Here is a 22,922-nt window from a genome sequence, read left to right as displayed (position 1 = left end):
CCGCCTCCCGGGTTCACGCCATTCTCCTGGCTCAGCCTCCCGAGTAGCTGGGACTACAGGCGCCCGCCACCACGCCCGGCTAATTTTTTGTGTTTTTAGTAGAGACGGGGTTTCACCGTGTTAGCCAGGATGGTCTTGATCTCCTGACCTCGTGGTCCCCCTGCCTCGGCCTCCCAAAGTTTTTGTATTTTTAGTAGAAACGGGATTTCGCCATGTTGGCCAGGCTGGTCTAGAACTGAGACCACTGCGCCCGGCCTGCTTATCAGTTTAGATTGGTCCTCTCCATGGACCCTCTCCTCCTTCCAGACACTCTGGGCTCAGTCACCGAAGGGAGCAGCAGCAAGAAGAATATTTACCAGCAAGTACTGAATCAACATGTGCTACCAGCCAGCACTGACATGTATCTTTGTTGACTGCTTAAGGTATTATTATCTCCATTTTACAGATAAGGAAACTGAGGTGGGTACAGGAATCTGTCTAGAGTCATAAACCTAGTGAGTAGCAGACCAGAATTAGAACGCTCCGGAATTAGAGTATCTTGATTCCAGAGTGGTATGTATATGTGTATGTGAATATATGTATATGAATGTGCAATCATATGTATATGTCTGTATATGTGTATATTTACACATAGTTTAAAAATTGACATAGAGGCCAGGTGTGGTGGCTCACGCCTGTAATCCTAGCACTTTGGGAGGCTGAGGCCAGCGGATTACCTGAGGTCAGGAGTTCGAGACCAGCCTGGGCAACATGGTGAAACCCCGTCTCTACTAAAAATATAACAAAATTATCCAGGCGTGGTAGCACACGCCTGTAATCCCAGCTACTGGGGAGGCTGAGGCATGAGAATCGCTTGAACCCAGGAGGCGGAGGCTGCAGTGAGCCGAGATTGCGCCACTGCACTCCAGCCTGGGCGACAGAGTGAGACTCTGTCTCAGAAAACAAAAACAAAAAAGTCAACATAGAGCACTGGACAAACCCATGTAACCAGCACCCAGATCCCAATCAGAACATTCCAGCCCCCGTAGAAGCGCCCCTGTTATTTTTCTCGACTGCTTTCTATTCCCTTGAGTGAACATTCCACAAGTCATTGACCCATTCTACAGCTGACAGACATTTACGCTGTTTCCAGTTTAAAGACATTATGAATGAGGCCAGGCGCCGTGGCTTACGCCTGTAATCCTAGCACTTTGGGAGGCCAAGGCGGGTGGATCACGAGGTCAGGAGATCCAGACCATCCTGGCTACAAAAAATTAGCCGGGCGCGGTGGCTGGCGTCTGTAGTCCCAGCTGCTCGGGAGGCTGAGGCAGGAGAATGGCGTAAACCTGGGAGGTGGAGCTTGCAGTGAGCCAAGATTGCACCACTGCACTCCAGCCTGGGTGACAGAGTGAGACTCTGTCTCAACAACAACAACAAAAAAAGACATTATGAATGAAGCTGCTATGAACATTCTTTTTATTATGATAACATCTACATAACGAAATTTACCATTTTAACCACTTTTAATAGATTTCCTTTTTTTTAAGATCAGTTTTAGGCTCACAGCAAAATTGAGTAGCAAGTATAGCCACAGCACACACAGCCTCCCCCACCATCACCATCCCACACGAGCCAGTACATTTGTTATGGTCAGTGAACCCACACTGACACCTCATTATCATCCAAAGCTGGCAGTTTACATTAGGATTCATATATTCTATAGTTTTTGGCTGGGCGCAGTGGCTCACACCTGTAATCCCAGCACTTTGGGAGGTCGAGGTGGGCAGATCGCTTGAGCTCAGGAGTTCGAGACCAGCCTGGTCAACATGGCAAAATCCCGTCTCTATGAAAAATACGAAAATTAGCTGGTTGTGGTGGCGCACCTATGATCCCAGCTACTCAGGAGGCTGAGGTGGGAGAATCACTTGAACCTGGGAAGCAGAGGTTGCATGGGCAGAGGTCATGCTGCTGAACCCCAGCCTGGGTGACAGAATGAGACCCTGTCTCAAAAAAATCATTAAAAATTAAATAAACATATTCTATAGTTTTTTTGTTGTTTTTGTTTGTTTTTGATTTTTTTTTTTTTTTTTTTTTGAGATGGAGTCTCACTCTGTCGCCCAGGCTGGACTGCAGTGGCATGATCTCAGCTCACTGCATCTTCCGCCTCCTGGGTTCAAGCGATTTTCCTGCCTCAGCCTCCTGAGTAGCTGGGATTACAGGGGTGTGCCACCACACTTGGTTAATTTTTTTAAATATTTTTGGTAGAGACAGGGTTTCACCATATTGGCCAGGCTGGTCTCGAACTCCTGACCTCAGGTGATCCACCCGCCTTGGCCTCCCAAAGTGCTGGGATTACAGGCCTATAGTTTTTGACAAATGTATGTGGCATGCATCTACCATTACAGTATTATATGGAGTAGTTTCACTGCCCTAAAAATCCTCTGTGCCCTGCCTACTCACCCCTTCCTTCTCACTAACCCTTGGCAAACACTGATCTTTGTACTGTCTCCACCGTTTTGCCTTTTCCAGAATGTCATATGGTAGGAATCATACAGTAGGGAGCTTTTTCAGATTGCTTCCTTCTCTTAGGAATGTGCATTGAAGGTTCCTCCGTGCCTTTTCATGGCTTGATAGCTCATTTCATTTTAGCACTGAATAATATTCTGTTGTCTGGGTGTACCACAGTGCATCCATTCACCTGCTGAACAACATCATAGTTGCTTCCAAGTTTAGGCAATTACGAATAAAGCTTTATTTTATTTTATTTTTGTTTATTTTTTAGTCGACAAATCATTTTACATGCTCATGGGGTATGTAGTGATGTTTCAATACATATAATGCATAGTGATCAGATCAGGGTCATGAGCATATATATCATCTCAAACATCTATCATTTCTTTGTGTTGGAAACATTCAATAGAATAAAGCTTCCAGGCTGGGTGTGGTGGCTCACACCTGTAATCCCAGCACTTTGGGAGGCCGAGGCAGGTGGATCACCTGAGGTCAGGAGTTCTAGACCAGCCTGGCCAATATGGTGAAACTTCATCTCTACCAAAAATACAAAAATTAGCCAGGCGTGGTGGCATGCGCCTGTAATCCCAGCTACTCGGGAGGCTGACGCAGGAGAGTCACTGGAGCCTAGGAGGTGGGGGTTGCAGTGAGCCGAGATCACACCACTGCCCTGCAGCCTGGGTGACAGAGCGAGAGTCCATCTCAAATAAATAAATAAATAAATTAGCCGGGCATGGTGGCAGGCTTCTGTAATCCCAGCTGATCGGGAGGCTGAGGCAGGAGAATCACTTGACCCCGGGAGGCGGAGGTTGCAGTGAGCTGAGTTCATGCCATTGCACTCCAGCCTGGGAGACAGAGTGAGACTCCATCTCGAAAGTAATAATGATAAAGCTTCTATAAACATCTGTGGACAGGTGTTTCTGTAGACGTAAATTTTTACTTCCTCTGGGTAAATATCACGGAGTGTGATTGCCTGATCATGTAGTAAGAGCATAGTTAGTTTTATTAAAAAACCTGCCGAACTGCCTTCCTCCCTAGCTGGACTGTTTTGCATTCCCAGCAGCAATGAATGGGAGTCCCTGTTGTTCCTCATCGCTGACAGCATTTGGTGTTGTCAGTGTTCCAGATCTCAGCTATTCTAGTGTGTGTGTATTGATATCACATTGCTGTTTTAATTTGCATTTCCTTTATGGCATATGGCATGGAGTGTTTTTTCTTTCTCTCTTTTTTTTTTTTTTGAGACAGGGTCTCTGTTGCCCAGGCTGGAGTTCAGTGGTATGGACACAGCTCATTGCAGCCTCAACATCCCAGGTTCAAGCAATCCTCCCACCTCAGCCTCCTGAGTAGCTGGGACTACAGGCATGTGCCACCACACCTAGCTAATTTTTTAAATTGTTTGTAGCAACTGGGTCCCACTGTGTTGCCCGGGCTGGGTTCAGGTGATCCTCCCACCTTGGCCTCCCAAAGTGCTGGGATTACAGGCATAAGCCACATTGCCTGGACTTCCTTTTGTAATAATAGCTTTATTGAGATATACTTTACATACCATACAATTCACCAAATTAAAGTGTACAATTCAAGAGTTTTTAGTATATTCACAGAGTTGTGCAATCATCACTACAATCAACTTTTAGAACATTCCTCACCCAAAAAGACACCGTATCCATTAGCAGTCACTCACACAATGGTTCTTAGTCCAAGTTTACCAGAGACAGTCTCTGTGACTAGGCTGGGGATGCAAATGGGACCACTCAAGCCAGTTGGCTGCCACACGGCAGCGGGTGGGGGGGGGGGGGGTGGAAAGGATGCTGGGAAAGCAGTGACTGGTGGCCCACTCACCTGTGCCTCACCTGTTTCACCTTCCCCTTGTCACAAGGCTGACAGCCTCCTGCAGTGCACCTGACATTGCAGCTTACCTTCCCCGCCTCACCAAGCTCTCATTCTAAGATTGTTTCAAGTGCAAGGAGAGTGGGCCAGATATGTGAAAGGGACGCAGTGGCCAGGATTTGAGAAGCCCATCCTTGGCAGAGGTGACAAGCTATGCAAAGGTACAGAGAGGCCGGGTGCGGTGGCTGATGCTTGTAATCCCAGCACCGTGGGAGGCCAAGGTGGGTGGATCACCTGAAGTCAGGAGTTCGAGACCAGCCTGGCCAACATGGCAAAACCCCATCTCTACTAAAAGTACAAAAGTCAGCCGGGCGTGTTGGTACGTGCTTGCAATCCCAACTACTCGGGAGGCTGTGGTGGGAAGAACGCTTGAACCCGGGAGGTGGAGGCTGCAGTGAGCCTGGGTGTCAGAGCAAGACTCCATCTCAAAAAAAAAAAAAAAAAAAAAAGGTACAGAGGAATGAGAGACTGGAGAGCTTGCAAACTTGATCGCTGGAAAGCAACATCCATGTGAAGAAATGGCATGTGATGAGGCCGACTTGTTTCTGTCCGTTTCACATTTCTGACAGCTCCTGTTGATTTTTGCTATACTATGCTAATAGTTACATAAAGGTTCAGTCATCCCATCTCTCCTAAAAATAATCCTTGTTCTCCTTTACTGAAAGTTTATCACATGCCAGGGGCTGCCCTCACCGGCCTTGTCACATTTTACCTTTACCTGATGTAGTCGATATCTTTATTACCCCATTTCTCTGATGAGAAAACAGGCTCAGATAGGCAAAGTCACCTCTTTAAGGTCACACAGCATAAATGACAGAGCCCAGCTCTGAGTGACTCCTGCTTTTTGGACAGTCCATCCAAGATACCGTCTTCAAGTACAATTAGATATTTGCCTTTGTTTTTGCACCAATAGTAACATGGTTCAACTTTATTCTCTCCTTGGTTTTTTCTCAATACATTTAGGAGGTCATTCCATACCTTTATATAACTCTATGTCTTCTATTTTTTTTTTCCGGCTACAGAGTATTCTGTTGAACAGGTGTTCTCTAATTATTTGGCCAGTTCCCTATGGAAGGGTATTTAGGTTATTTCCAGACTTTTGCTACTGTAGTAACTACCTTTAAGCTAGTACCTTAGCTCCCTTGCACAAGTCTATCTGTAGAGGAAATTCCTTCTGGGTTAAAAAAAAACATAGTGTTGTAAGTTCTGAACAAATTCCCCTCTAAAGAAGCTGTCCCATCAAGTAGCAGAGGACATTTCCAATTCAGAGAGTGCTCCAAAAAGCCTCTGTTCAGGGCTGGGCACACATGGCTCACGACTCTAATCCCAGCAGTTTGGAAGGCCAAGGAGGGCAGATCACTTGAGGTCAGGAGTTTGAGACCAGCCTGGCCAACATGGCTAAACCCCATCTCTACTAAAAATACAAAAATTAGCCAGGCGTGGTAGCGGACACCTGTAATCCCACCTACCTGGGAAGCTGAGGCAGGAGAATCACTTGAAGCTGGGAGGCAGAGGCTGCAGTGAGCTGAGAACTCACCACTGCACTCCATCCTGGAGTCTCTGTCTCAGGAAAAAACAAAGCCTCTGATCAGAGGATCCAGGGATGTGGGCAGTTCTAGCCCCACCTGCTGCCCCTCTGGGCCGTAAGCCCACTCCCCCACCCACTTCCCACGGTTCAGGCCACATGGACCCTTTTCTGGTCCTCAAGTGGCCAAGTTGGTTCCCACCTCAGAGCCTTTGAACTTGCAGGCCTTAGCGTAGGATGTTCCTCCCTCCCCGTGGCTCACGCCTTCTCACCTTTCACTTACACACTTTTATTTATTTTACTGCATCCAGTACCTGAATGGCCTTATGCACTTACTTGCTGATGTTCTGTCCCCTTCATGCCATGAAGGCTGGGAGTTTTCTGTCTTTTCACACACAGCTGTGTTCCCAGCACCTGGCAGTCACTGAGGACATATCGCTGCCTCCCCTCTCCAATGCCCCGAATCCCTGATCTTGCACCAATTTTCTTCGTAAAATGTATTCCCTTCCAGTATATCTCATTTGCTTATATGTGTTGTCTGACACCCTCACTAGAATGTCAGCTCCAGAAGGGCAAGGATCTTGTTTTGTTAATTGTTTAATTTCAAATGCTTAAAAGGGCATATGGCACGCCGTAGGCACTGGATAAATATCTGTTGGGTGAACGAATGAAAGAATAAGTGAATGAATGAGGACCATAACCCACCCTCCTGGACTGGCTGGCTGTCCCTCCAGGGAAAAAGGCCAGTTAAAAAGCTGGCCTCCTTCAGGTGAAACCATTTCCGTCCCCTCAGGATGGGCCTGTGGCTCCAGGTGGAGGCCAGCACGCAGTGTGGAGGGCCTGGCTGGCCAGATGTGGGAGGAGTTTGCCACAGGTGAGCAGGTGGCCAGCTTTGGCCCCGCCCCCAGGAGGCCCGTCCCCACCAGGAGGCTTCGCCAGCCCCCTCCTCGGGGGCCCCGCCCCGTCCAGGAGAGCCCGCCCACTCCTCCTGAGGCCCCGCCCCTCCCGGGAGGCTCCGCCGGTCCTTGCCCCAGGATCCCCGCCCCCTCCGTCACTGAGGCCCCGCCCCGTCCATCAGCCTGTCTCAACGCACGCCAGGCTCAGCTCCGACCTTGCAGCGGCGCAGCGCAGGCGGGAGGCGGGGAGGAGCAGCGGGAAAAGCGGAGCGAGGACCGCGTCCGGCGCAGTCTCCAATGAGCAGCGCGGAACCTGCACCCCAGACCCGAGCCTGCTGCGCGCCCCCTCCCACAGCTCACCTGGTGCCAGGTAACAGGTAAGGGCAAGTCACCCTAGACCCCTGGTTTTGGGACCTTTCCAGGCCAGGGTGCCAGGCCAGGCACGGGTTGGGGGGCGTCTGGGCACCCCTGCCTCGGTGGGAATAGGCATCTCGGTTGAAGGTGGGAGCCTCCCTGGAGCCCTCCCGGAGCCCGCAGCCGCAGCTCCCAGCCCCCATCCCTGCAGCATCCTTTCCGCGCCCGTAGGGCGAATGTTGCCATTTTTTTTAACCCCCCAGGCGCCGCTGCCTCTTGGAAAATGTGGGAGGTGTTGGAGGATCCTGGGATGGCTGTCGTTCCCCCAGGACGGGGCTGGCGCGCCTTCTGAGGGCTCCCACTGTCCATGTCAGGGCTTCCCAGGGATCCTGAGCACCAGGGCTTTGGCAGAAGCCTGGGGATCTGGCCTGTTCCTGCTGACCTGGGCAAAGCCCTTTTCTCAGTCTCCTCAGCAGACCAGTGGGCTGCCGCTGCTCCCCGCCATCCACCCTGGCAGTGAGGCCTGTAGGTTCCCAGGGGAGCCTCTTTTATTTCTGGGCCTCTGGAAAAAAAAAAAAAAGCCTCCTCCCCCGGCCTGACATTAACTGAGACAGCTTTAAGCTGGGCTGACAGGATCCCCGCCTCTGCCCATTCCCCTTTTCCGGATAGTGCAGGGCCAGGTGACAAGAGGAGGCTTGGGGGAAGGGCACCTCGCGCCTCTTTGCCTCTCCTAGAGCTGAGAGCACCTGAGACAGCTTCTCAAGTCCCAGAGTGAGGCTGGGCCCCACGTGGGCTGCCGGAGGCTCAGCAGGGATGAAATCAGGATGGACCCGCGCAGACCCAGCCCGCTCCTGCCCCAGAGCCAGGGACCCCCACAGTCAGGCCCTCCCACCCAGCGGGCCTCTGTCAGTCAGTGCTTTGCTGCGCAGCGAATGGAATGGGCTTATCTGGGTCTGGGCCCACGCCGGGGTAAAAAGCTCACCATGTCAGGGGTGAACCGAGGCCACTGGGCCACCCAAGTTCTTTGGCCCCTTTTCTTGCAATCCCTGAATAGCCTGGACAGGGGACCCCCGAGTCTCCATCCTGGAGACCCTGGATGCGGGTCTCCATCCTGCCTTCGTCCTTTTTCTGCGTGTCACTTAACCTCTTCTGTCTCCCCAGCTGTAAAACGAAGCTGATGACCACAGGGTCCTCCCAGGGAAGTGGGGAGGCCTGACTGCTTTGGGAGGTGCCAGGCACATAGTAGGGCCCGGTGAAGGGTCTCTGTTGCAGTGTCATAATAACTTTTATCTATTGTCTCCTGGCCTTCTCTGCAAAGGGTCTCTGTTGCAGCGTCATAATAACTGCTATCTATCATCTTCTGGCCTTCTCTGCAGCTAATGCCTAGAGATACCCCAACTAATGTCTCCTACCCTGGGAAGAAAAGCCTTTGACAAGACCCCTGGTGGGGACAAGGCCACTTGCTTATCCTGTGCCATTCTTTAGTGCGCGGAGTCAGGGCGAGCCACCCCTGTCTTCCTGGGCCTTGTCCGGTTCTGGGTGGGGCCTATTCTGGCCACCACCTTGTCCTTGTCCCTCAGGCCAAGCAGGTCACCCATGTGCTCACAATTTGCCCTCCAGCTCCACCTGGCCGAGCCCAGCGCATCCTCTGAGTCAGGCAGTTGGAGAGCGGTGACGGGCCTCTAAGCAGCCTTGGCTGGTGGTCACGCTTCTGCCCAGTAGCTTTAAAAATAACGGAGTAACTGTCCCCACCGAGGACTGTAACCCGACCCGGGGCTGGATTCCACTCTGCTAGGAGCCTGTGGTAGAAGGACTAGTGCTTTGGGGCAGGGACCCAGGTGCTAGCACTACTCTGCCCCAGCCTGGTGGATGACCTGAGACAAGCCTCACCCCCTCCCTCTCTGGGCCTCAGTTTCCCCATCTGCAAAATGTGGCTTTGGTAGTCTGCGATATGGGTGTTTGAAATTTTGTTTATTCTGATGAAGATAAATAGGCTTCTGGAGGCGGGGGGCATGACTGGTACCCTGGGCTGTCGGGGGATGGGGAAGGAATTCCCCCAGAGGCTGGGAGTCAGGTTGGGAGAGTCAGCCAAGCCCCTGGGCTGCTGTCCAGGTTTTGAGTCTTGCGGATCTGCCTCCTGTTCCACTTCTGAGCCCCAGCCCCTTTCTGGGGACTGAGGGACCCCATGTGCCCACCACGAGGAGAGCAGCAGCTGAGGCGGCTGGCAGCACCTGGTGCAGCCGGCAGTGGCTTGGCTGGGAGGCCTGGAATGGCACCGGGCCAGGAGCTTCCCTCCCTGGGCTCTGACTGGAGCTCACCCACTCGCTCGCTCCCCACGGCCTCTGCATTGCAGCAGACAGGAGCCTGCGTGGGCAGCACAGGCAGGGCTGGGGAGGGAGCCAGGACCTGGGCTGAGGGTGTCCGACCATCCTACCCACTTCCCCTTGCCCTTGACCCTGCTTGGCCCTGACCGTCTTTGGAGGGGCAGCTGCTGACTAAGCAACTGTCATCTCTGCGATGGGCTTCGGTGTGCCTGGAGGTGCGGGGGTGAAAGCAGGGCCCAGGCTTGGGGGTCGTTATATCCCCCCACTCCATTCGCCCTCTGCATCTCAGACCCCTTCTCAGCATCAGTAGGGGTTGTGCCTACCTCCTGGAGAGGCTGTTTTGAAGGGTTGGAGCTATGGAGTTGAGAGTACAGATTTTGGAACTGGATGGCCAGGGTTCACATCCCAGCTTGTGACCCAGCTCTGTGGGTCACCTAGCTCTGTGACCCAGGGCAGGTCACTTAACCTCTCTGTTCCTCAGTTTTCCTAACTGTAAAATGGGGATAACGATAGGACCTACTTCATAGGGCTCTGGTGAGTGCTGACGCATGTAAGTGCCTGCAGCCAATGTCAGCTGGCAGCAGCTGCTGTCATTGCCAGCAATTAGCCTCAGCAGTCTTATCACCTCTGCCACACGGCCCAGCCCTCTGCTGGGGACCCTTTTCCTTAGATGAACACTTCCCGGTAGCATTTTCTTTCACTCTGTCACCCAGGCTGGAGTGCAGTGGCGCAATCTCGGCTCAGCACAACCTCCACCTCCCAGTTTCAAGTGATTCTTCTGCCTCAGCCTCCTGAGTTGCTGGGGTTACAGGCGTGCACCACCATGCTCGGCTAATTTTTGTATTTTTAGTAGAGACGGGATTTCGCCATGTTGCCCAGGCTGGAATCGAACTCGTGAGCTCAAGCTGTTGCCCATCTTGGCCTCCCAAGAGGCCCAGATGGGATTACAGGTGTGAGCCACCACGCCTGGCCCCTGGTAGCATTTTCTATATTGAATGTTATCTTAGTTTAGGGGTGAAGAACACAGATTCTGGGCTCAGACACCTATGAATCCACATCCCAGCTCTGCTATTCAGAAACTGTGTATGTAATCTTGGGCAAATTCTTCACTTCTCTGGGCCTCAGTTTCTCCATCTGTTAAGTGGAAGGGATGACAGTGCACATCTCACGAAGTTGCTGTGAGGATTAAATAGGTGGGGCCACCTGGATTTGAAGCACATGGTGCAGGGCAGGGCTCACAGGAAGTGCAGTGTTACATCCCTGTCTGCTTGTAGTTATTAGACAACTGCTTTGTGCCAGGCACGCAGTAGACAGGTGGAGAGGCAGATGCTGGGGTCCTACACTCACTGACTGCCTCAAGTCATCCTGGCTTGGGCCCTTGTTGGCTGAATGTCTGGATCAGGTGGTTTTGTCTCTCTGTGCCTCAGTTTCCCTAACTGTAAACGGGAATATGGAAACCCTGGCCTCGTGGGACTGTGTGAGGTTCCAGTCATGCCACAGTGTGAGCGGTTTGGGCACCTGGGCGCCAGAGCTTCGGGGAGAGGATCTCTCTCAGGATGGCCCCTTCCCAGCCACGACAGTCATCCCCGCTGTCACCCAGCGCCTCACCCCTCCTCTTGGGGGATCTAGAGCTCAGCCCATTTTGCAGATATGACAACAAAAGGCCCAGGGGAGGAAGGACTGGAGCTGAGACAGGAGGTAGCACCCAGGGACACACCCCAGCCCAGTCCTAACCCTACCCTGGACAAGCCCCACTCACAAACTCAGGCCTCCAGGCCCGCTTCCCGGGTGTCCCTGCGGCTCTGGGGGAGTCCTGAGGGACCCAGTGCCGGGAGATGCCTTGGATAAAGCAGACATCAAGATTCAGAAAACCAAAGGGGCCTAGGGCTGGGCACGAGGGCCAACCTGGGCAGGAGGATTCTGGAAACTTCCAAGCAGATGCCAAGGTTTCTGGATTGCTGTGTGGCCTGCAAGCCACCCCCACAGCTGTCAAGTTCCCTCTTAGACCAAAATAGTTTATTTGGGGTTGCAGAGATAGAAGGCCTGACGTGGGAGGAGAAAAGTGGACAAACATTTATTAAGCACACACTGTATATGGTTGATTACAATCAGCGGCAATTATGCACCAGGCACTCTGCCCAGAACTGACACATTGAACCTCACACTCACATTTTGCAAATGAGGAAACAGGTTCAGAGAAATGAGTAGTGGTAGTAAAGACAGCGGCTGTTTATTAAACTCTGCTTATCTCAGCTTCGTCCTCACTATGGATGCAAAATCCTCCAGATACTCCCCACCCTCTCTGATCTCATGGGGCCTTGCTGCCTTCCCAAGGGGCACTCCTGCCTTGGGGCTCTGGCACTGTTTCACCTGTGCCAAGTGCTTTTCCCCAGATAGCCACTTGGCAGACTTCCGTACCTCTTTCAAGTCTTGCTCAAGTGTTACCTACCCAGCGAGGTCTTCTCTGGCCCCCTATTTAAAATTGATCTCTGGCCCCGCACAGTGGCTCACGCTTATGATCCCAGACTTTGGGATACTGAGGCAGGTGGATCACTTGAGGTCAGGAGTTTGAGAACAGCCTGGCCAACATGGTGAAACCCCGTCTCTACTAAAAAAAAATACAAAAAGTTAGCCGGTCATGGTGGTGGGGTACCTGTAGTCCCAGCTACTTGGGGGGCTGAGGCAGGAGAATCGCTTGAACCAGGGAGACGGAGGTTGCGGTGAGCCGGGATCGCACCACTGTACTCCAGCCTGGGCGACAGAGCAAGACTCTGTCTCAAATGAATAAATAAATAAAATAAAATTGATCTCTGTCTTCCCCCACCCCATCCTATTCACCCTCACCCCATCCTATTTACCCCCCTCTTTTTTCCACCACAACCCTTATCTCTTTTTTTTAATTAAAAAAAATTTTTTTTTTAGAGATAGGATCTTGCTGTCACCAGGGCTGGAGTGTAGTGGCATGATCATAGCTCACTGTGGCCTCGAACTCCCAGGCTGAAGAAGCGATCCTCCCATCTTGGCCTCCCAAGTAGCTTGGACTACAGGAGCATGCTACCACACTCAGTTAATGTTTGTTTGTTTGTTTGTTTGCTTTTTAAAGACAGGGTCTCACCCTGTTGCCCAGGCTGCTCTCCAACTCCTGGCCTCAAGGGATCCTCCAACCTTGGCCTCACAAGACACACATCATTTCCTTATTATCTTTTTTTTTTTTTTTGAGATGGAGTCTCGCTCTGTCACCCAGCTAAATTTTGTATTTTTAGTAGAGATGGGGGTTTCACCATGTTGGCCAGGCTGGTCTTCAACTCCTGACCTCAGGTGATCCACCTACCTCGGCCTCCCAAAGTGCTGGGATTACAGGCGTGAGCCCATTTCCTTATTATCTGTCTCCTGCATGAGTATGTCATCTCCAGGAGAGTGTTTTTGTTCATGACAGAGAACAAAGAATAGCACCTGGCCACAGTGGGCACTCAGTAAGTATCCCTTGAATGAGTGGAATCTTCTTAGTACCCCGGGAAGTTGATATTGCCATTTTACAGATGAGAAAACTAAGGCTCAGAGATGTCAAGTGACTTTCTCAAGGTCACACAGCCAGCGAGTGGCAAACCTGAACCCCTTGTGCTGATGTTTGCTGTTGTCCCTACAGGCCTGGCCTCGCCCTGTGGATGATGATGGCCTTGCCCCCGTGAGCTACAACCTGGCCTTCAGCACCCACCCACCTCCAACCAGCAGGATGCGGCTGTGGAAGGCGGTGGTGGTGACTTTGGCCTTCATGAGTGTGGACATCTGCGTGACCACGGCCATCTATGTCTTCAGCCACCTGGACCGCAGCCTCCTGGAGGACATCCGCCACTTCAACATCTTTGACTCGGTGCTGGATCTCTGGGCAGCCTGCCTGTACCGCAGCTGCCTGCTGCTGGGAGCCACCATTGGTGTGGCCAAGAACAGTGCGCTGGGGCCCCGGCGGCTGCGGGCCTCGTGGCTGGTCATCACCCTCGTGTGCCTCTTCGTGGGCATCTATGCCATGGTGAAGCTGCTGCTCTTCTCAGAGGTGCGCAGGCCCATCCGGGACCCCTGGTTCTGGGCCCTGTTCGTGTGGACGTACATTTCACTCGGCGCATCCTTCCTGCTCTGGTGGCTGCTGTCCACCGTGCGGCCAGGCACCCAGGCCCTGGAGCCAGGGGCGGCCACCGAGGCTGAGGGCTTCCCTGGGAGCGGCCGGCCACCGCCCGAGCAGGCGTCTGGGGCCACGCTGCAGAAGCTGCTCTCCTACACCAAGCCCGACGTGGCCTTCCTCGTGGCCGCCTCCTTCTTCCTCATCGTGGCAGCTCTGGGTAAGTAAGGACCTCGGGGACACGTGGCCACCAGAACATCAAATTAGGTGGATATGACTGCCTTAGATTTTAAAAGATTTTACTTACGTGGTTCAGACATCAAATTGATATGAAAAGGAAAACAGGCCAGGCATAGTGGCTCATATCTATAATCCCAGCACTTTGGGAGGCTGAGGTAGGAAGATCACTTGAGCCCAGGAGTTGAAAACCAGCCTGGGCAACATAGCGAGAACCCATTTCTATTTTATTTATTTATTTATTTATTTATTTATTGTATTTATTTATTTTTTCGAAACATAGTATTGCTCTGTCACCTAGGCTAGAGTGCAGTGGCACAATCTCAGGTCACTGCAACCTCTGCCTCCCAGCTTCAAGTGATTCTCCTGCCTCAGCCTCCCAAGTAGCTGGGACTACAGGCATATGCCACCACGCCCAACTAATTTTTGTATTTTTAGTAGAAACAGGGTTTCGCCATGTTGGCCAGGCTGGTCTTGAACTCCTGACCTCAGGTGATCCACTGGCCTCGGCCTCCCAAAGTGCTGGAATTACAGGCGTGATCCACGGTGCCTGCCCCATTTCTATTTTATGTAATTTAAAACGAAAACATAGGCCAGGCGCGGTGGCTCACGCCTGTAATCCCAGCACTTTGGGAGGCCAAGGTGGGAAGACTGCCTAAGCCCAGGAGTTCAAGGCCAGCCTGGGCAATATGACAAGACCCCATCTCAATTTAAAAAAGGAAAAAGTAAAAGACAAGAGAAGAAAAAGTAAACTATGAGTTCCACTCCTGTTTTTTTCTTTTTTTAGACAGGGTCTCACTCTGTTGCCCAGGCTGTAGTGCAGTGGCATGATCACAGCTTATGGCAGCTTCAATCTCCCAGGCTCAAGTAATCCCCCCACCTCAGTCTCCCAAATAGCTGGGACTACAGGGTTGTGCACCACACCCAGCTAATCAAAAAAAGAAAAATTTGTAAAGATAGGATCTCACTATGTTGTCCAGGCTGATCTCGAACTCCTGGGCTCAAGTGATCCTCCCACCTTGGCCTCTCAAAGCACTGGGATTACAGGCGCAAGCCACAATGCCTGGCTGTGTTTCACTTCTAATTCTACCCTGATCATCCTGCCCAGGGCTAACTGCAGGAAAAGGACCCAGAAACTCCCAGGTGGCCAGGAAAGCACTCTTTCTTACTCAATTCTTGTGCATGTTCCCAGCTTTTCCTTATGCAGCTACAAGCACATCAAAAGAACATGCGTCACTCCCCCACCTCTCACCCACATTGTTTTATGTTTTGCTCTTTTCACTTAACAATATGTTCTGGAATTTTTCCAACCAGTACCTCATTGTTTTATTTGGCTTCATAATATTCCATTGTGCGGCTATACCATAGATTATTTAGTTGGTCTCCCATCATTTGACTCTTGGGTTATTTTGAGCCTTTTCCTCTTAACATGAATTTTTTTTTTTTTTTTTTGAGATGGAGTCTTGCTCTGTCACCCAGGCTGGAATGCAGTGGTGCGATCTTGGCTCACCGCAACCTCCATCTCCTGGGTTCAAGCGATTCTCCTGCCTCAGCCACCCAAGCAGCTGGGATTACAGGCGCCTGCCACCACGTCTGGCTAATTTTTGTATTTTTAGTAGAGACAGGGTTTCACCATGTTGGCCAGGCTAGTCTCAAACTCCTGAGTTCAAGCGATCTGCCTGCCTTGGCCTCCCAAAGTGCTGGGATTACAGGCATGAGCCGCTGCGCCCGACCTGCACGTCAATAATTCTGTTCATACACATTTCATATGAATGTGGATGGATCTGTAGAATAAATTCCTGGAGCTGGGATCATCAGAGAATAGACTAGAAAACATCAGAGTGGGCAGGCGTGGTGGCTCATGCCTGTAATCCCAGCGCTTTGGGAGGCCGAGGCAGGCAGATCACGAAAAAAAAAAAAAACTCTCAGTTTGAGACCAAAAAAAAAAAAAAAAAGATATTAATATTTTAGTTGTGTGTGCCTACGTGCAGGTGTGGCCTGGTTTGTGACGTGAAATGTATTTGTGCCTGTGAGTCTGGTCCAAACAGTTTGAAGGCACCACTCAGCAACATGGGTGGGAAGGTGGCACTGCATGGTTGGAGCTCACAGGTTTTGGGGGCAACAAGGCCTGGGCACAAATCCCTGTCCTGCTCCCTACCCAGCCGAGTGGCCCTGCGCAAGTTCTCCAGCCTTTCTGAGCCTCACTTCCCTCCTCTGTGCAACAAGGATTGTTGGAGTCCTTATTTCCTGACATTTTAGATGCTGAAAAGAACGGGAGAGCTGGGTGCAGTGGCTCATGTCTAATCCCAGCACTTTGGGAGACCAAGGCTACAGGATCACTTGAGCCCAGGAGTTTGAGACCACTCTGGGCAACACAGCGGGACCCTGTCTCTAAAAAAAAATGTTTTTTTAATTAGCCGGGCATGGTGGTACTTGCCTATAGTCCCAGCTACTCAGGAGGCTAAGGTGGGAGGATCCCTTGAGCTCAGGAGTTTGAGTTATAGTGAGCCATGATGACACCACTGCCCTCCAGCCCGGGCAACAGAGCAAGACCTGTCTCTACCAAAGAAAAAAAAAAAAATAGGAGAAGGACTAAGTACAGAGCTTGGCTTGTCATGGTAAGTGCTCAGGGTTGTTAGCTATTATGAGTTTTAAAAATTTTAAGCCGGGCGCGGTGGCTCATGCCTGTAATCCCAACACTTTGGGAGGCCGAGGTGGGCAGATCACTTGAGGTCAGGAGTTTGAGACCAGCCTGGCCAACATGGTGAAACCCCGTCTCTGCTAAAAGATATATAAATATTAGCCGGGCGCAGTGGTTCATGCCTATAATCCCAGCACTTTGGGAGGCCGAGGCAAGTGGATCACCTGAGGTCAGGAGTTCGAGACCAGCCTGGCAACATGGTGAAACCCCATCTCTACTAAAAATATAAAACTTAGCCAGATGTGCTGGCATACGCCTGTAATTCCAGCTATTTGGGAGGCTGAGGCAGGAGAATCGCTTGAACCTGGGAGGCTGAGGCAGGAGAATCGCTTGAACCTGGGAGGCAGAGGTTGCAGTGAGCCAAGCTCACACAGCTGCACTCCAGCCTGGGTGACAAAGTGAGACTCCATCTCAAAAAACATAAATAATAAAATAGTAAAATAAAAATGTTAACTGACAGAGACAGAGCCTAGAGAGGTGACAATGCAATAACAATGCCAGAATGTTCTGAGAGAGGACAGGCGAACCCAGAGCTGGCCCTGACTCTGCAGTCCTGTCCTCCTACGATCTACCTCTGCCCTCTCAGTCCCATCCCCTCAACATCTGTGTGAGGTTAGGCAAGTTATTTAACTCCTCTAAGTCTTAGCCTCCTCTTCTGTGACATGGGCATAGTAGTACCCCTCCGATGGGGTTGGAAAGGTCAGTGAATCCACATGGGTGAGACACCTTGGACAGCTCCTGGCACATAGACACCTCCCAGTAATACTAGCAGGTGTGAGGACTGGGATGACCCCTTCCCATTCAACCAGGCAGTTTCTCCTGCTCATGCTGGGCGGCCCAAAAGTCCCCTCCTTAGGAAGCCACCTTAGATTCTGCCAACTGTGGCAACTTTGTCTGCACCTCAGTTATAGCTTTTATGACATAAAAATCATGTGTTCAGGCTGGGTGTGGTGGCTCACACCTATAATCCCAGCACTCTGGGGAGCTGAGGCCTGCAGATCACCTGAGGTTAGGAGTTCGAGACTAGCCTGGACAATATGGCAAAACCCCGTCTCTACTAAAACTACAAAAATTAGCTGGGCATGGTGGCAGCCGCCTGTAATCCCAGCTACTCAGAAGGCTGATGCAGGATATCTTGAACCCAGGAGGTGGAGGCTGCAGTGAGCTGGGATTGTGCCACAGCACTCCAGCCTAGGCAACAAAGTGAGACGCCGTCTCAAAAAAAAAAAAAAAAAAAAAAAAAAAAAAAAAAAAAACCAAAAAACTATGCATTTATGCTGGGCACCGTGGCTCATGCCTACAATGCCAGTACTTTGGGAGTCTGAGGCAGGAGGATCACTTGAGGCCAGGAGTTCAAGACCAGTCTGGCCAACATAGCAAGACCCTGTTATGTATGCATTCACCCTCCTGCCTCCCCTCCCAGGTCCTGAGCCCCTCAGGGGCAGGGGCCAGGTCTGACTCACCCTGGATCCCAGTAGCTGGCACAGAGATGGGCTCACTGAATGAATAAATGAACAAAAGTATGAATGACTGTCATGCCTGTGCAGACAGATGGTGCCCCATGCCATGACCTTGTTTACCTGACCTGCTGGGGCCCTGCCGTCAGCTGCTGTGTGGTCGGGGAATGCAGACATCCTTAAATACTGCTGAGCAGATTTTCCCGGCTTGCAGGATTGCATCAAGAGTCAGGGCACAGACTCGAGGCTCAGGCTCCCGACTTCACTGATAACTTTAGGCAAGTTGTTAACCTGGCCAACGCTCACTTGACCATTCTGAAGTGAGGGCTTTCTTGGGGTACTGTGAGAAAGAAGTGAGAGGAAGCTTGTTGCCTAGCACAAGTAAATACTTAATCAGTGTTAGGGCCAGGTGCAATGCCATGTACCTGTGACCGCAGCTACTTGGGTGGCCAAGGAGGGAGGGTTGCTTTGGCTTAGGAGTTTGAGACCAACCTGGGCAACATAGCGAGACCCCATCTCAAAAAAGACAATTAGGTACTGTGATTATTAATAATTATTTTTCAATCAACAAGCATTCAGCAGTGCCCAGCTTTTCTGTACCCTCAGAATCTTAAAACAAACAAACAAAAACAAAAAACAAAAAACCACCCATTGGGAAATGTTAGTTTTAGGGTTGAGTATCTCTTATTAAATTAAGGTTCTTTAGAGGCCAAGTGCAGCAGCTCACACCTATAATCCCAGCACTTTGGAAGGCTGAGGTGGGCAGATCACTTGAGGTCAGGAGTTCAAGACTAGCTTGGCCAACATGGCGAAACTCCGTCTCTACTAAAAATACAAAAATCAGCCGGGCGTGGTGGCACACGCCTGTAATCCCAGCTGCTCAGAAGGCTGAGGCAGGAGAATTGCTTGAACCTGGGAGGTGGAGGTTGCAGTGAGCTGATACCGTGCCACTGCACTCCAGCCTGGGTGACGGAACGAGACTCTGTCTCAAAAAATAAAAAATAGGCCGGGCACGGTGGCTCACACCTGTAATCTCAGCACTTTGGGAGGCCAAGGGGGGCAGATCACCTGAGGTCAGGAGTTCGAGACCAGCCTGACCAACATGGAGAAACCCCGTCTCTACTAAAAATACAAAATTAGCCAGGTGTGGTGGCGCATGCCTGTAATCCCAGCTACTCGGGAGGCTGAGGCAGGAGAATCGCTTGAACCCAGGAGGCAGAGGTTGCTGTGAGTGGAGATCGCACCATTGCATCCCAGCCTGGGCAACAAGAGTGAAACTCCGTCTCAAAAAAAATAAAAAAATACATAAAAAACAAATGGAGTCCTTTTTTTTTTTTTTTGAGGCAGGGCCTCCCTCTGTCACCCAGGCTGGATGGAGTACAGTGGAGTGATCACAGCTGACTTCAGCCTTGACCTCTCCAGCTCAAGTGATCCTCCCACCTCGGCCTCCCAAAGTGCTGGGATTGCAGGTGTGAGCTACCTTCTGTAGCCTAAGATTCTTTAATATGGATTTCATGGCAAACCAAATGTATAAACTTGGGCAAGTGACTTAATCTCTCTGAGCCTCAGTTTCCTCTTTTGTGGAAAGAATACATTTCCACAAATGGAAGGAATAATTGTACCAAACCTATAGGATTACTGGGTGGCCTTTGAGACTTAAGAAGGTAGGGGAGCAGATATCTGGGGTAAGTGGCTGGGTGCGGTGGCTCACACCTGTAATCCCAGCATTTTGGAAGGCCGAGGCGGGCAGATCACTTGAGGTCAAGAGTTCGAGACCAGCCTGGGCAACATGGTGAAACCCCGTCTCTAATAAAAATATAAAATTTAGGCCAGGCGCGATGGCTCATGCCTGTAATCCCAGCACTTTGGGAGGCCAAGGCAGGTGGATCACGAGGTCAGGAGTTCAAGATCAGCCAGGCCAACATGGTGAAACCCCATCTCTACTAAAAATACAAAAATTAGCCAGGCGCAATGGCAGGTGTCTGTAATCCCAGCTACTCGGGAGGCTGAGGCAGGAGAATCACTTGAACCCAGGTGGCAGAGGTTACAGCGAGCTGAAATCGTGCCAATACACTCCAGCCTGGGCGACGGAGTGCGACTCCGTCTCAAAATATATATATACATATATAAAATTTAGCCGGGTGTGATGGCGGTCACCTGTAATCTCAGCTACTTGGGAGGCTGAGGCATGAGAATCACTTGAACCCAGGAAGTGGAGGTTGCAGTGAGCTGAGATCATGCCACTGCACTCCAGCCTGGGTAACAGACTGAGACTCCATCTCAAAAAAAAAAAAAAAATATATGTGGTAAGAGCACTCCAGGCAGAAGGACTAGCCCATGCAAAGGTCCTGAGGCAGGAAGGTGCCCAGTTGTTCAAGAGCAGACACCAGTTAGCTGGAGCAGAGGGAGTGAGATGGGGCGGGGAGAAGACAAAGGTCTCTGCTAGCGGCTCAATCATGCAGGTCCTTGTGGGCTATTGTAAAGACTTTGGCTTTTACCATCTCACTGGATGAGAAGGGGGATTTGGACTGTTTTGAGCCAAGGAGCAACAAGATCTGAAGTTAGTTCCAACAGGATCCTGCCGTCTACTGTGTGGACAGGCTGATGTGAGCAAAGTTGAGAGCAGGCTACTGAGATAGTCCCAGTGAGGTTAATGACTTGGACCAGGGTTGGGGCAGTAGAGGCAGTGAAAGTGGTCAGGTTCTGGAAATGGTCTGAGTATTTGCTGGTGCATTGGAGAGTTTCACGTAATTCTTGTGCAGATTCAGCAAGAGAGTTTGCCGGCATGCTTTGCACAGCCCCTGGTACCCAGTAAGGCGATTATTAGCATTGGTGCTTGCTGGAATCAGATATTCCAGAATATATTCTGTCACAGCTCACCGTTGCCCTCTTCTTTTCTGTGGGTAAACTGAGGCAGAAACTCAGGCTGGGTGGAACTCTGCAGCCTCGGCTGGAGACCTCGTCTGGCCAAGGACTGTGGGGACACAGACCCTCTAGGCTGCCACCTCATGGTCCCAGCAGAGGGCACCAGAACTGCACAGAAAGTCTCACTACCCAAGTGTCTGAGCCAGGCCAGACTGTGCTAGCCAGACCTGCCCGGGGTTCATTCACTGACCTTTATTGAGCACCTACTGTATGCCCAGCCCCAAACCTGGCTCTGCTCATGGAAAGAACTTCAGTGGAAACAGGTCCTGGGATGAACAAGAGCCTGGCCTGGCCTGGTGATGCCACTATTTCCTTAAGAGGAAAGTGGACATTCCGGATTATTGTCGGGGGAGTCTCATTTCTGCTGCTATAACAAAATACCACAGACTGGGTCATTTAGAAACCATAGAAACTGATTTCTTACTGTTCTAGAGGCTGGGAAGTCCCAGATCAAGGTGCCAGCAGGTTTGGTGTCGTGAGGGCCACTCTCTGCTTCCAAGATGGTCCCTCCTTGCTGTGTCCTCTGGAGGGGAAGACTGCTGTGTCCTCACGCTGCAGAAGGTGGAAGGGCGAGAGATGGCAAACCAGGCTTACAAGCCCTTTGAAAAGGGCCGTCATCCCATCCTGGAGAGCTCTGCCCTTGTGACTTAATCACTATCACATTGGCGATTATGTTTCAATATGTAAATTTTGGGAGATGCATTCAGACCACAGGAGGAAGGGAAAAGAAGGAGCCCCCAGGTTGAAAGCCAGTTTAGGTTTGAGTCCCAGCCTTTCCCCTTGCTATGTGACCTGGAGTAAATTTCTCAGCCTCTCTGAGTCTCCCATTCCACCCCAGGATTGTTGTGAAAACACAGTAAGGCAAGCGGGTAAGAAAGCACCCAGCAAGGTGTCAAGTGCCCCACCAGGAGGGGTGGGGTGGCAATTTCCAGCATTGCTTGGAACCAGAATAGCAACGTCTTCTGAGGTTCCAGAATTTGGACTCTGAACCCATTGAGAAGAATGAAATCAACTTTGGCGTCAATCAGCCACTGATTGCCATGTGGCCTGGACGAGTCATCTCATTCAACTTCACTTTCAGCCGGACGCTGTGACTCAGGCCTGTAACCCCAGCACTTTGGGAAGCTGAGGTGGGTGGATCGCTTGAGCCCAGGAGTTAGAGACCAGCCTGGGCAACCTAGTGAAACCCCGTCTCTACAAAAAAATACAAAAAATTAGCTAGGCCTGGTGGCGTGTGCCTGTAGTCCCGGCTACTCAGGAGTCTGAGATGGGAAGATCCACTGAGCCCAGGAGGTTGAGGCTGCACTCCAGCCTGGGCGACAGGAGCGAAACCCTGTCTCAAAAAGTTAAAAAAAAGTTAAAAAAAAAAAAAAAAGGAAAATATTTTAGAAAAAGAAAAACAAATTAAATTAATTTTTCTCATTTGTAAAATGGGGGTGATTCCAGGGCCTGCTCCAAAGGGAATGAAACAAAGTTCAGGAGCGGTGGCTCATACCTATAATCCCAGTACTTTGGGAGGCCAAGGTAGGAGGATTGCTTCAACCCAGGAGGTTGAGACCAGCTTGGGCCACATAGTGAGACCCCTGTCTCTACAAAAAAAAAAAAAAAAATTAGCCTGGCATGGTGGCACATGCCTGTATTCCCTACTCAGGAGGCTGAGACAGGAGGATCACCTGAGCCCAGGAGTTTGATGCTGCAGTGAGCTATGATTACACCACTGCACTCCAGCCTGGGGGACACAGCGAGACCCTGTCTCAAAAAACAAGAGAATGAAGCATCCTGCAGGAGCCCTGGCTCGATGCCTAGTAGCCACTATAAATAAAGAAGAACCAGCAGGCCCAGTGCTCCCCTGTTCTCTGAGGAGGGGGGCATTAAGCACCCTGGGGCCCCACGATGGGCAGCAAGAGTTTGCCGAGGGAGGAAAGCCCACCGGTGGAGTGGGCAGAGGGGTTGGTGTGTGGACTTCTGGAGCCTCAGGAGGAAGGGTGCGGGTTCCTCTGGCTGCAGACGTC

At 51.1% G+C, this 22,922-nt stretch overlaps 1 protein-coding gene across 33 annotated transcripts in view; it reads left to right on the top strand.

The window, feature by feature from the left end:
* ABCB9 (ATP binding cassette subfamily B member 9) overlaps positions 1-22,922 on the top strand; it is a 68,425-nt gene that overhangs the window by 1,506 nt on the left and 43,997 nt on the right. For 8 of the 33 annotated variants that reach the window (XM_055096295.2, XM_055096305.2, XM_055096291.2 and 5 more), the window contains exon 2: positions 13,123-13,810. In XM_055096295.2, the coding sequence (XP_054952270.1) occupies positions 13,210-13,810 (601 nt within the window). In that variant the 5' untranslated portion in view covers positions 13,123-13,209. Of the gene's footprint in view, positions 1-306; positions 423-6,695; positions 6,777-6,922; positions 7,176-13,122; positions 13,811-22,922 lie in introns of those variants that run through there. The other 25 variants (XM_055096290.2, XM_055096308.2, XM_055096294.2 and 22 more) reach the window with 7 other exon arrangements.

This window comes from Pan paniscus, chromosome 10 (genome assembly GCF_029289425.2).
Source record: "Pan paniscus chromosome 10, NHGRI_mPanPan1-v2.0_pri, whole genome shotgun sequence".
Lineage (NCBI taxonomy): Eukaryota > Metazoa > Chordata > Mammalia > Primates > Hominidae > Pan > Pan paniscus.
This window is presented reverse-complemented; position numbering and strand designations above follow the sequence as displayed.